Source organism: Carcharhinus amblyrhynchos, chromosome 8 (assembly GCF_965287045.1).
Source record: "Carcharhinus amblyrhynchos chromosome 8, sCarAmb.v2.hapA, whole genome shotgun sequence".
In the NCBI taxonomy this organism is placed as follows: Eukaryota; Metazoa; Chordata; class Chondrichthyes; order Carcharhiniformes; family Carcharhinidae; genus Carcharhinus; species Carcharhinus amblyrhynchos.
Window position 1 is genome coordinate 27824249 of NC_137331.1, and position 15115 is coordinate 27839363.

At 42.9% G+C, this 15115-nt stretch overlaps 1 protein-coding gene across 1 annotated transcript in view; it reads right to left on the reverse strand.

Annotated features, from left to right (window-relative positions):
- LOC145346478 (regulator of G-protein signaling 22-like) overlaps window positions 1-15115 on the reverse strand; it is a 103209-nt gene that overhangs the window by 73508 nt on the left and 14586 nt on the right. The window contains exons 4-6 of the mRNA XM_080193791.1: window positions 10097-10318; window positions 9000-9085; window positions 3598-3787 (exon numbers count right to left, since the gene is read on the reverse strand). Coding sequence (XP_080049917.1) covers window positions 3598-3787; window positions 9000-9085; window positions 10097-10318 — 498 coding nt within the window. The remainder of the gene's footprint in view (window positions 1-3597; window positions 3788-8999; window positions 9086-10096; window positions 10319-15115) is intronic.

Below are 15115 nucleotides of genomic sequence, written 5' to 3' on the forward strand. Positions count from 1 at the left end.
ATGGCATGAATGGCAGGTAAGATCACACCCAGAGTTTCAGTAAGACCAATTGGCTCATGGTGTGATAAGTGTCTGTGGGGGGAGGGGCTGTCGTGTGTTGATGAAATATTCATGGAAGTTGTTTGGCATCTGCCACTTGGTTTTAGAATGTGGGGTGTACTTGGTTTGGAATCTTCTCCCAAGCAATTCTTTCTATTGAATATCTTCCAATGGACTGCATTTTTACTGAGAACATCAGAGTATAAGATGTATTTTGTAACCTATGTTATCCTTACAAATCTGTGTACATCTGTAAAGGCATATTGAGGGTGAAGGAGTGGCATAAAATAGTTAATTTTTTTTGTTTCATAGAGTTCATCAGCAGAATCTGACTATTCAGTAGCTGCTTTCCACTTTTTTCCAGACAAAAAATAAAAGTTATGATCTGTAAGGCCTAACGCCAACCTCGGATCTGACTTGTCCAGTAGTAACATCAGCTGGAACCCTGACAGTATTGAAACTTTTCATTACCTTTGGCCTCTTGCCAGACTCCTCTTGGACCATAAGTTTTTTTAATTTATTAGTCACAAGTAGGACTTACGTTCACACTGCAATGAAGTTACTGTGAAAATTCCTTAGTCGCCACACTAAGTCAGGTACACTAAGAGAGCATGTTAGCATGGTCAACCTGCACATCTATGGATAGTGCGAGGAAATTGGAGCATCCGGAGGAAATCCATGCAGGCACGGGGAGAATATGCAAAGTCCATACAGACAGTGACCCAAACTAGGAATCGAACCCAGGTGCTAACCACTATGCCACCGTGCTGCCCCAAAATCTACTCTTGACGTTTTTCCCTGAGTCATTAACCCTATGGCAGATGTGAACTGCTTCATACAATGGCAATGCCATCAATACAACAGAAAATATAAACTTATCCAGATGGTCTTAGTCTACTCTATAATATGAAAATAACCACCATAAGGATTCAATGAATGGGATGAGAATGCATTATCTATTATAGACCCCAATATTCTCAGCCATTGAAGTTCCTGGACCGCAAATCTGTAGAGAGGAACTGAAAAGCCAATGGAAAACCAGTGTGGGGACCTAGTAATGTTGGATCTTCATCACAAGGATCATCAACGTCAGATTTCTGCTGGGAATAAGTGTATGCAGAGTAGCCATCTCCTCTGTCCCAGCTGTACTGTGAGCTGGCAGGATCATGCCATCCAGTATTATGAAGGGCTCTAATACGCAAGGACAGTGAAGGCTAGAGTGAATTCTTGAAAAGGACAATGTTGGTACCTGAGCAGATGAAACATTTTACATGATTAGCCAGTGTGGGCAGCACGATGGCACAGTGGTCAGTACTGTTGCCTCACAATGCCAGGGCCCTGGGTTCAATTCTGGCCTTGGGTGATTGGCTGTATGGAGTCTGCACATTCTCCCCATGTCTACACAGGTTTTCTCCACATACTCCAGTTCCTCCCAGGGGAGTCTGAAGAGAAATGTGAGAAAGGAGGGGGCTCAGAGTTAGCAAAGGGAGGGCCAGGACTAGGTTTGATTTGGTGAGCAAGGAGCAGGGTAATAAGCAACTGAACAAGTGGCTCAATCCAAATCAAAAAGAAGACCATGAGCTCCTTGCACTTATTAGTGAAGGTGAAGGTTGAGATCACAGGGGAAAAGCACTCAAGAAGATGGTTGCTAATGGAGAAAAAAATAACCAGGGATTGCCTTTACTCTCCTGGATGATCCTGAAATGTACAGTTTTAGGAGAAGGGAGTAAAGCCTGATAGGTTTCGGTGTGAGCTAGCCAGTTAAAGTACTTGCAAAGTCACAGGACAAATTTCACTGAAGTCATAATTTGTAAAGTAGCACTGCTGCCTTATTGCACTGCAGTGCTAATGAAATGTTTCATTATTGGCAATCCTCTGAATGAAGAGTTAAACTAAATTTCTGGTGGATGTAAAATGTCATGATGTGGAGATGCTGGCGTTGGACTGGGGTAAACACAGTAAGAAGTCTGACAACACCACTTTTAAGTCCAACTCATTTATTTGATAGTAAACTCACAAGCTTTCAAGGTTTCCCTCTTCGTCAGGTGAATGGAGAGTTCACTCCATTCACCTGACGAAGAGGGAAACCTTGAAAGCTTGTGAGTTTACTATCAAATAAATCAGTTGGACTTAAACCTGGTGTTGTCAGACTTCTTACTGGATGTAAAATGTCTCATGGCACTAATTGAGAAAAATCATGGATAGCCTTTGTTAACATTTATCCCTCAATCACACCATTAAAATGATCTGATCACTTACTTCGATTTCTGTTGTGAGATATTGCTGAGGACAAATTGACTGCTGTGCTTCATACATGATAGCAAAAAGCATTAACTTTGAAGTGCTATTTAATGTCCTGAAGTTTAAAAGGCTTTATATAAATGTATACTCTTCCTTTGTGCACCAGTCAAGCAGTTTTTCAATGCACCATTTAGCTCTCTGATCAAGTGGTGACCCAAGATGTGCCGACACTGGTTGAGAGATCCTTTGGTTTTAATGTATGTCCTTGGGCAGAATCTTGTTGGAGCAATGTGGATCTCGGTTGCTGGCTCGTGAGTTAGCGAAACTTTGCTTTGCTTTTTTTGAGAAGGCTTTCTGCATCTTGTTCCACTCAGGCGCTTAGAAGGCCAGCATCAAGCCTTCCCCAAGAAATCCAGGATGGGGAGGGGATGGCGGGGTGGTGAAAAACTGAGAATACCAAGGGCCACCAGTCTATCCGAAGCTGACAGCACTTCTTTGCTCAGATGCGCCACTAGGAAGACATTGGCTGCTGCTGGTACTACATCATCTGAGTCACAGGGGAGAGGGTAAGGGGGTTTGGCAGCAAGGGCTGGCACTTGGCAAACACATTCCCCTCCCCTTCCCTCCCCCACCCCACCACCACCCCCACTCCCTGATGCTGGATCCTTTGATCAAGCATTGAGTACCTTTGAATGAGAGGCCTTGCCCCCATATCTCTCCCACTCCTCCCCCTGCCCACCCAAATCCCCGCCAGGTAGTCCACAAAGAAAGACAGCAGAGTATGCTTGTCATGCTCCTTGCATGGTGAGTCCCTGCCTGGTGAAATAAGGCCCTTAACTGACCATTAATATTCGATTTAATCAGGGTGAAAGTGGGCGGGGGATCCTTACCCTCCCACCTGAATAAATGCCTCCACCACAAAACTTACCACATGGGAAGGCCAAAGATTTCACCTTTTGACATTACTCTGCCACCTGGAGCTCTACCAAGATCAATCTTCGCCTCCCCGTCCCCTCCACCTGGTGCTGGACCTGCTTTCCCATAATTACAAAAGTGGATATTCAGGACTACATATTCTTCCATCATACATCTCTTTGACACCTAATCTATTTATATGCATAATTGCTCAAAACCTTTTTCAAATAACTTTGCAAACCCAACATTTTTTGAAAATTGAAATTTGGTGACATTTGTCAAAAATTACATTTTTGTTGGCTTTCACTCCCTCATTACCTTGCAAGTATAAGATTAAAGATCAATTGGAAGACAGCCACAGTTAAATGGCTTAGCAACAAAAGATGTTACTAGCAAACTTGCCTCAGTGTACAACGATGCCATATCACTTCCTTCTACATAGCTCGTATGCATCTCTTCCGTGGTAGCTTCAGCTAGGTCTACAATTGTAGACGTGGACTCTTTTTCAATATGCCATGGGCGGTAAGTAGAGTCTATTTGTGGCACGCCAAGTCCAGGCTTGCATTCTAACTGAGACAGCAACTTTGCCAGTCTGCAATTGATATTGGGAAAAATATTGGTCAGACAGATGGTACTTATATGACTAAAAACATTTTCTTTTCTTTTCAGATGTTAAATACCAACACACTACTTTGAGTAATTGATGCCTGAAATGATATTGGATTGCAGGAGAGTGCAAGATATTAAATGGTATTTATGTCTATAATGGGCCACGTAAGAGATATGAAATACTATGAGAGCAATGTATGAATAATCATTCATCCAAAAAAAACAAGCCAACATTTTAAAGCTATCCCAAGTTTCTAATCCATTTGCCAGAAACATGGTGAAGAAGTTTTCTGATACTGTTTACTGCTGACCCAAAAATGAATGGGTGGAATTTTATGAGACTTTTTTCCTGTGTGTCCAGCTAGTCTGAAAGAGAGTTCCATATTTGATTTTTGATTTGATTTATTATTGTTACAAGTATTAGTATACAGTGAAAAGTGTTATTTCTTACATGCTGTACAGATAAAGCACTATACAATGTCGTGTTGAAATTATAACTAGGGTGTAGAGATCAATTTAGTGCGAGGTAGGTCCATTCAAAAGTCTGATGGCAGCAGGGAAGAAGCTGTTCTTGAGTTGATTGGTACATGACTTAGACTTCTGTATTTTTCTCCCGACAGATGAGTTTTTACGCCCAATCTTATGCACTCTGTCTCTAAAATTTTTAACAAATTGTTTCTGGCCAGAGGCCTGTGGGTGGCACTTAATTTGCCAGACAGCCTGTAGAGGGAGCTATTGTGCATGTGCAGACCTCTGATGTTGCACATGCGCATTAAAGTAGCAAAGGTCTGATAGACAGAGAAAGAGCTGTCAGGCACCTGCTCCTGAAAGCAGCCTCCCCTAGCTCCCCTCCTCCACAATTGCGAGGGCCTACAGCCCAAGATGAGCCCCTGCTTCATAAGAACATAAGAAATAGGAGCAGGAGTAGGCCATCTAGCCCTTCGAGCCTGCTCCGCCATTCAATAAGATCATGGCTGATCTGAAGTGGATCAGTTCCACTTTCCCGCTTTCTCCCCATAACCCTTAATTCCCTTGTCTGTCAAAAACCTATCTACCTGTGACTCAAATATATATAGCAAGGTAGCCTCCACCACTTCAACGGGCAGAGAATTCCAGAGATTCACCACCCTTTGAGTGAAGAAGTTCCTCCTCAACTCTGATCTAAATTGCACCCCCCCGCCTTATCTTGAGGCTGTGCCCTCTTGTCCTGCTATCCTTTCTAAGCGGGAAGAATCGTTCTACCTCTACCCTATCCATCCCTTTCATTATCTTATACGTCTCTATAAGATCCCCCTTCATCCTTCTAAACTCCAACAAGTACAGACCCAGTCTATTTAGTCTCTCTTCATAGTCCAACCCCCTCATCTCCAGTATCAGCCTAGTGAACCTCCTCTGCATTCCCTCCAAGGCCAAAATATCCTTGCGCAAGTGCGGCGACCAAAACTGCATACAGTACTCCAGCTGCGGCCTCACCAGTACCCTGTACAGTTGCAGCAAGACCTCCCTGCTTTTATATTCTATCCGCCTCGCTATAAAGGCTAGCATTCCATTTGCCTTCTTGATCACCTGCTGCACCTGCAGACTGGGTTTCTGTGACTCATGCACAAGGACCCCCAGGTCCCTCTGCACCGTAGCATGCTGCAGCTTTTCGCCCTTAAAATAGTAATCCCTCCTACTATTATTTCTGCCAAAGTGGATAACCTCACACTTGCTAACATTATACTCCATCTGCCAGGTCCTCGCCCACTCGCTCAGCCCATCCAGATCACAAACCAATTGCCCCCTCCCCACCGCCCAGACCAATCGTGGCGCCACCACCTAGACTGATCGCGACCCCACCATCCAAATCGATCGCAGCCTCCATCCTCCCCCACCAATCGCTGACTCCTTACCTCCCCCCCCAATCACATGCAGAGTGGCAGCAGGCTCCTCCCCTCAAGCCCTGCCCCACTGGCCCCGCTCACCCACAGGCCACTCCACCATTTGGCCCCAAGCCTCGCACTGCCCATTGGGCATTGTCTAGGTGCCGGGCTGGCATTGTCCACATGCTTGGGTTGCACTGCCAGTCTGGAACTGCCCAAATGACACCCCCGTCTTGCACTTGGCCTTCCATTCCATTGGCAAGTCCAACACGACTGTTCCCCGTTATGGGGAGCAGGTGTTTTCCTCGCCAGAGAGAACATCTTACGGCAAGGCTGTAAAGGCAAGTGAGCCTGGATGATTGAGTGTTAGGTTCGCTAACCACATGTAGATGACAATTCCCATAAATTTAAATAATCTATAAAAACATTTTTTATAGATATCATTTATATGGACATCCAGAAAGCATTCAATAATTCCTTTAAAAGATTGTTAGCTAAAGTTGAAGCACATGGCAATGAAAACAAATTGACATAGTCAGGAAGTTAGTTGAGTAACAGGAAATGGAGGGTATGGATAATGGGATATATGCCAATTGGCATGATGTAAATAATAGCATCCAAAAAGATCTGTATTGGGGCCCTAACTATTCACTGCATTTGTTAATGACTTGGATGAAGGCTAGAATGTCACATATCTAATTTTGCCAACGACACAAAGGTGGGTGGCATTGTCAGCAGTGAAGACAGAAACATAAAATTACTCATAGTAATAGGTGAAGTGAATTGAGCAAAAACATGATAAATGGATTTCAATGTAAGCAAGCTTGAGGTCATCAGTTTTAGAACTAAAAAGGATAGATCAGAATACTTTCTAAATGGTAAAAATCTAAAAATAGTAGAGGCCCAAAGAAACTGGGGTCCAGGTATCCCGATCATTAAAATATATACAGGTGCAGAAAATAATAATGAAGGCTAATGGAATCTTGGGCTCTACATCCAGAGAACTAGAAACAATGTGGTAGATGTCATCCTTTGATAATACAAAGCCTTTGTTTTACTAAATTGGGCATCACGCCTTTAGGAAGGATCCATTGACCTTGGGTGGTGTGGTAGTGTAGATTTACCAGAATGATAACTAACTTTCAGGTTAAATTATGAGGACACTTTACTCAATCCAAGGCTACATTTTGTGGCGAAAAGTTAAGGGATGACTCGATTGAAGTTTTCAAAATGTTAAGGGGAAGACATTAGGTAAATTGAGCAAAACTATTTCTGTTGGTGGGGGAACCTAAGACTAGGTAACATTGCCTAAATCAGCATTTTTAGACCAGGATGTCCCAGAACCCAAAGCTTCCCTGAACATTCCAAAAGGGTTCCACTCAATTTTAGGTCATTTGAAAATTGTATAAAATTTTTCAAAATACATTCTTACAGTTAATGAGAAATAATCATTAATTTAAAACTGTCTTATTCTGTTTATTATAAAGTGAAAGGCAAGTGGGAGGAAAGAGGATTGGGGTTTGACAGAATTCCACAATATGTCATAGCATTCCTTAACCAAAAAAAGGTTAAGAACCATTGGCTTAACTGTTAGAGTCAGGCTGCGTGAATTGAAGTTAAGAAACACTTTGACAGCAAAGGGTGGTAGATGTTCTTCTGCAACTGGGTACTTGATGCTGGACTAATTGTGTACCTGTATTTAATAGATTTTTTCTAACCAAATGATTTGAAGGATATGCAACAAAAGTAGGTATATGCAATTCGGTCACATGTCAGCCATTTCCTCATGGAGTGTCTTCACTACAATAGGTTTGATAGCCTGTCAATAAGTTTTAAATTGCTGGAACAAGAGTGCAAAATGCACGCCTATATTAACTTGTAATATTAAGTTTTTAAACATTTAAACACTTCTAATTATTTCAGTTGGCAGTAACAATGATTCTTACAGAATGAAATGTTATTGTAAACTCTGTAGGAAGTAAGATTTCCTCTATGAGCTGAGATTGTAAACGTGTTTTTCATAACAACTTTTATGTTTTAATTCTATTGAGTTTAGCTTTCATAGAAAGTTTTCATAGAATCCCTACTGGGCAGAAGGAGGCCATTTGGCCCATCAAATCTTCACCGACAACAATCTCAGCCAGGCCCTATCCCCGTACCCCATGTATTTACCCTGCTAATTTCCCTAAGACTAATGGTCAATTTAACATGGCCAATCAACCTAACCGGCACATCTTTGGAGTGTGGATGGAAACCAAACCACCCCGGAGGAAGCCCATTCAGACATGGGGAGGATGTGCAAACTCCGCACAGACAGTGACCCGAGGCTAGAATTCAACCCAGATCTTGGGGCTGTGAGCCAACAGTGATGAACACTATACCACCATGCAGCCCACAAGCAATCTCAGATTAGTTGGTTGTCAGGACTGCAGTAGATTTAAAATGTCAAAAAAACTGCTCCAATAAACTCTACACAATAAGGGAAGGTCAGAAGCTAGATGCAGTTTAGGTAATGACTAGCTAGACAAACACAGCTGACTGCCAAAGATTCAGCCAGAAGAGTTAGTACATGTTGAGGTTTGGTCTGCAGTTTGTAGTGAGTTCACAGATCTCAACATAGTAGACTAGAGAAGGAAACACAGTTCCTGCTTCTGACTGCTGTGATACTGCAAAATGAGGGCACATGTTCATTCTCTACCTGGCAGTAAAATTGGATAAGACTTGAAACTCCAAAATTCCATCCATATGTTCATGTGTTAAGGAAGGCTTTTGGAGCAAGATACTGGAGTGCTGTGACATCCATGGAATTACAACTGTTCCATTCAAGAGGAGAGGACAAACGTAATCAACAAAGGCAAGGGTAAGAGGGGAAAGGAAGACCAAAACACAAGCAGCAAAAGCATCCTCCTCACACAAAAGCTTTTCAAATTGTAACTACTGGATTCTCATATCTTCATAGTCACCATTCCTCATTTGAGATCCTAAATCCAGCTATGCCCCTGGCAAAAAGCCACAAGGAAACGGACTGCTTTCCCAAAGAGAAAGGAAAAGTCAAAAGGAAGAGCAAATCGATGCTCATTTTTGTCTATCTCCTAGTGGCTGGTTAGAAAGAGCCCTTGGCAGATGTCCTCTAGCTTTACTGCTCAAGCAGGGAAATATTCAAGATAGTTTCTTCTCACTTATACAACAATTGTAAACTATAAATTGACATTTATTAAGCAATACACTGATTATTCATGACTACAAGGTGTATATTCAAGCTTATTGAAAACATGGTTATTGTGTGAGGTAAATATTAACAATCGCTCATGGAAAAGGATTTGGAGCTTTCACCTGTACTCGAAGTAACAATCACTCATAAGGAATGTTGGGAGTCTCTCATTTTTTATCCATGCAATGCCCTGCACTTGATCGAGGCACTGAAATTGAAAAAAATACGATTTATGTTGAATTATTTTGTTACATTACAGCAAAGAATCACAGATATTTGGAAGTTCTGAGTTGATTGTTCATCATTATTTATTGTTATCAAGCAGGCTAAGCAGCCAATCAAACTTAAGTATTCTCAAAGACAGCAAGCCAGGAAATAAAATGCACTGATATCCTTCACTTTTAATTACATTTTAGAAAGCAAAATCAATGATTGGGATATAAACATGGGACTAATGCAGAGGCTGAAATCTCATAAATTTCAGAAAAATACAAAGTTTTAAAAGTATTTTTCTAAACATAATGGAGAAAATTAACATTCCACATCTACGAAATTACATTTTTCGGGCCGGAGAGATTTCTCAGCAGTAATTAGAAATTTAGTACACTGTTTAAAAAACCTAATGATACTTAATTTAACAGGATGTAACTTTTTCACGAGTTTTACACTGTGACTAATAGTATAAAAGGGCAAGTTTGTATCAGTTCAGTGACTTCTATTTGATTGCAGACTGCAGAAATATCAACTGGACACTCTACGGAGAAGTACAGAACCACAGACAGCAACTTCTGCATTTAATTGCATGTGTATAGATTCCAGGGGCGGGATTTTCCGGCCACGCTTACCCCAAGACTGGAAAGTCCCACCCACGGTCAACAGATGTTCACATGGTTCATATTCTGCCCACTACAATTCCCGTGGCGGGCAGGACGGGAAAATACTGCCCCAGAAACTGCTTTCGGTTTCAAAGGAACCGACCAGTTCTACTTACGTTACCACTGCAAAACCGGGCCCAATGTTACATTCTGTCTGGATCTTCTGATGAATGGCAACATCCATGAGCTGTACCTATCTAACTTTTTAAAGATGTGGTATGTTTACAGCAAATCCTATTCTTAAACTGAGATTTCTACTGTTGTTATTCTTTTACCACTCTTATATGTACAATCACTGATAGACAGACCAGGAGACATAATGACAACGTGAATCATTTACCTACCTTTACAGTGAATTTGTTTTCAAATTTCAGGTCCCGCGCAGTGATTTTTTTTTGAAACTGAGGATATTTTTCTCTGGATTTGACTGTTACATCGTAGATGGGGTCCATAGGACTGTAAGTATTTACCAAACATTTTAACTTCCTCAACAGATTTTTCTTGGCATTGTCAACTATTTCAAATGTCTCCGTTTCTTTGTTAAACCAAATTGGCATTGGAAAATTCTGTGAAACAAAAATAGAATGCAGATTTAATGTGCAGAACCAGGACAATTATTTTGTTCCAAATTCTCCAGGAATGGTCTGAATTTTCCAGGAATTAAAGACCAAACTCCTGGGCACTGTTGCAAGCACCTCTGGTGGAAAATCATAATGGTTAAATTTCACTACCGATTCTATCCTTTAATTAACTGAACCAGTCTCCAGCTAAGTCACCCATTTCATACTCTCCTCCACCTAACTCTTCACCCTCACAAGCCTGGATTTTCCTCTGCTGTCGCACACTAAGTTGGATGAGATAATAGAGAAGACAGCAAGGAAAATCAGATGGCAACAACTACTTACACTTCCTGCCCAGCCTTGATCTTCATCTCTGCCCCTCCACCAAAAGCTACTACATGCAAAAAGGGATCTTGACCCAAGTCTTTCCATCTGTCCCTCCTCCCAACATTTGCTGAGAACACCTGGACAATGGATTATTTTGGGTAACAGTATGGTGTAATAATGCCCCCAATTGATATCATGGAAGGTCTCCTCTCCCTCTAATCCCTTACTTGCTGAAGCCAAGGTCCTACTGGAGGACTTTATCCAGGTTTTTGGAGGTCTGCACAGCCTTCAATGTTTTCTCCTCCTAATGCAGCACCACCCAAAACTTCCTCAGGGCCAACAGACAGTGCCTGCTCACTGGCATATAACCCGCCAAAAGGGGGAGTATTATGAATACTCAATTCTCCTCACCCTAGGAAGTGGGTGGGGTTGAGTAATGGGTTGAATTTCCATCCTGCTTCTGTTGTTAAGGAAATCCTTGAGTGAGATTAAAATATTTAATCCAACTCAATTCATTTTCATAAGATCATCTCTCGTTCTTATAAACTCCAGAGAGCATAGGCCCATTCTAACCAATTCTTCCTCCTAGAACAGCCCAGCAATCATTCTAAATACAAACCTAGAACAAGATAATTCAATAATGGTGAGGTGGTAGAGGCATGTGTTCATTGAATTACTGCAATGTCTGCAAGGTTAATGGAAATGTTTACTAAGTTAGTTCTTTGTGAATGAGTTCTTCATAAGTCTTTCCAGTAACATAGCAGTTGTGTGATTCAGTTGACTTCAAAGGATCAGCTGATACATGAAAAGATCAGCTGGGTGGCATGGTGGCACGGTAGCACAGTAGTTAGCACTGCTGCTTCACAGCTCCAGGGACCTGGGTTCGATTCCTGGCTTGGTTCACTGTTTGTATAGAGTTTGTACATTCTTCTCGTGTCCGCGTAGGTTTCCTCCCACAGTCCAAAGTTGTGTGGGTTAGGTCAATTGGCCATACTAAAATTGTTCCATAGTGTCCTGAGATGCGTAGGTTGGGGGTAGAGCCTGGGTGGGATTGTGGTCAGTGCAGGCCCAATGGCCTCTTTCTGCACTGCAGGATTTCTATGAAATTATTATTGTAAACACCACAGTAACAGTCTCAGATTGGTAATCCAGTTTGATTCAGATACACTATTTTTCTTAATAACCTCAACTGTAGCAATTGACCTCGCAGGATTTGCGCAGGCATTCCTGCCCTGATAGCATCTCCCAGCATTAGATTTTGGTGGCATCAACTCTGCACCGAAAATCGGCAGAGAGATGCCAAGACCAATTAAATAGGTATTTCCATATATTTTAAATATCATTAGCGAGCCTGGGCCCACTAGCATCACCCCTCCCCCAGCCTGAGTGATTCAAGCCAGTGAGAATTACACTAGCTTCCCACTAACGGGGAACTAGTGGCCTGACCCCTGAGTGAAGGGGGGCAATCAGGGCACCCTCAGAAGGTCAGGCAGGCTGGGGGTGCTGCCCTCTGGGCATTTGCACCATGGCAATGCCAGCATGTGCACTGGCAGTGCCCAAGGGGCAAAGTGCCAATGCCCAGGGGGCACCTTGGCACTGTCCATCTGGCACAGCCTGTGGAGTGGCTAGGGGCAGAGCCCGTTAGGGGCAGGATCTGGTGGGACGGTGGGGGATGGACGGTCCTGCTGCCACTCTGTAGACAGGATCAGTGGTGGAAGGAGGGAGGCCAGCAATTGGGGTTGGTCAACCCTCGTGTGGGGGGGGTGGGGCTTGTGTCAGGACTGCAATGGGGTGTAATCGGGGGTGTGGGGGTGTTGGAAATTGGGGTGCTGGGTGGGGGGGGGGGGGGGGGGCTGTGGTTTGGGACTGGCCCAGGAATGGTCAGGGGGCCGGTGTTCGGGCTGTGGTGTGGTGGAGGGCCGACGATGCCAGAGCTGTAAGGCTGGCCAGTGATCGAGGTGGCCAACAATCAGGAGACCGGCAATGTGCAGCCACTGCGCATGTGCCAATCTCAGTGCTAACAGATCGGTGCAAGTGCAATGGGCTGCTCTGCACTACGCTGCTGGCCTCTCCAGCGGGAATAGGCCCTGGCCCCTGATTTATAATAATATTCATGCTGGTGGCCTCTACAGTGCACAGAGTGTGGGAGATTCTTCTCCTAACTCTCACTGAAAAAAAAAGCATGAATTATTCCAGTTTTCACACGAATTTGGCACTTAGAATTATTTTGGGAGAATTCCAGCCGTTAATGCTCTTCCTCTCTGCACAGGTACTGTCTGAGCTGTTGACTTTTTTCCAGAATGTTCTGTTTTTTAAAGTACTGAAATCACTATTGTGGAACACAGTTGAGTACTTTAGGTATTCGTTTCCCTGAAGGGATATGAAAACACCTGTGTTGTAACCATGACGGACTGTCAGATCTCACACTACTGTTATGACTAGAAGTGAATAATATTGTTGTCACTATTGGCTTTATAAAAATCACACTGTTGCCAAAATGTTCTTTGCTGGGGATGTGTTAATGTGACCAAGAACAAAAAGTTCCTGTCAGTAATATTTATAGGAACTCAGGCTCCTGGGTATTTGTTTGAACTACAGATTCCACGTTATTGAATGCAGAAAAGGGGACATTCAGAGATAAGGGAATAAAAGAAAAATTCATTTTTATAATTGGTATTCAAACTGGAAATGAGTCAGGGGGTGCATGTATTCATGCGTGGGACATGGGCTGGCCAGCATTTATTGCCCATCCCTAGTTGCCCTTGAGAAGGTAGTAGTGAGCTGCCTTCTTGAATCGCTGCTGTCCATGTTCTGTGGGTTGACCCACAATGCCAGTAGGGAAAGAATTCCAGGATTTTGACCCAGCGACTGCGAAGGAATGGTGATATTTTCCAAGTCAGGATGGTGAAAGGCTAACAAGGGAATTTGCAAGTGGTGGTACAGCTGAACATGACAGATCTTGAACTATTTAGCTCATTACTCATGCTGCCTTGGCGGAGGTGGGTAGGAAGATGTGCTCCCTACTGTTAATTCATGGGCTCAACATACCAGGTGCCATATTTACAGGGCACCCGTAAAGCCACCCTCCCTTTCCACTTTAGCCTGCATCCCAAGCCCAGTCTCTGCTCAACCCTATGCTGCGCACCCTCCCCCCACCCATTTCCAGCCTTCAAGCAGCTTATATTATCAGCACCCTATCTGAGTGAAGTTATGAGCAGTCCCCAAATGGTGAAAGCAGCATCTACTGATCCCACAAAGTCATGGAAGTAGCGAAACTGGTCAGCTGCACGCCATTTATATAGTCGTACAGTGAATATTCTAATTTCTCACTGGCAGGGAACTTAATTCTGCAAGGTGGCCTTTTGCATGCCGACACATGCAAAATGGCTTCCCGACAATATTCATTGGGAAGCTCAACCCGCCTTCAAATTCCCAAAAACAGAATTCTGACACTGAGAAACTGATTTTTGGCTTCATGCCAAGTTCCCCTGCTCCACCCCCACTGCTGGCAGGAGCAGAAGAGTCCGCCCATTGTTTCACAGTGCATGGGAATAGTGATGGCAGACCTTTTCCAGCTATGTTTACTACGATGATTCATAGGTTTGATTAATATGAAGTTTACTATGGGAAATAGTTTGGCACTTTCTGCCTGGTTAAGTTTAAGTTTATTATTAGTGTCACAAGTAAGCTTACATTAACACTGCAATGAAGTTACTGTGGAAATCCCCTAGTTGCCACACTCCAATGTCTGTTCGGGTACATTGAGGGAGAATTTAGCATGACCAATGCACCAACCAGCATGTCTTTTGAACTGTGGAAGGAAACCCATGCAGACACAGGGAGAATGTGCAGACTCTGCACAGACCCAAGCCGGGAATCAAACCCATGTCTCTGGCGCTGTAATGCAGCAGTGCTAACTACTGTGCCATTCAATAAATACTGCAATAAATACAGTACCTACTCTTCCCTCTTCAGATCCCCATCTTCCTGAATCATTCAGTGGCAAGAAATTACTTCTGAAAAAGCAGAGCTATTTTATGGACAGTTTTGTTTGCTGGAGGAAAATTAAACTTCCCAGCACTCTTGAGTTAGCCTCTTAAGTATTAAACCAACGTTTAGCTGTCTTTTTAAAAAAACTGGTTCCATACTCATTTTGCACCTACTGCACACCTTGCTTGTCCCATTTGTACAATATTGGAAAGACTGAAGCATTTAATCCAGGGATATCCAAGCTTTTTGTTTTGTGGGTTTCTGATATTCATGCCTCTAAGAGTCAAGGGCCAAATTATAAAATTTAAATTAGATAAGCATTGAGGATTGAGTGTCATGTTTACATAAATAACCTATGACCCAGCAAGGTCTCTTATGGACATCTCTCCACATTAGTCACATTGATTGTCTGGTAGGGCCATTGCATCTTAAAATAAAATATACTAATATTACTGCAGCAGTGAAATGGCTTTCATATAATACCTG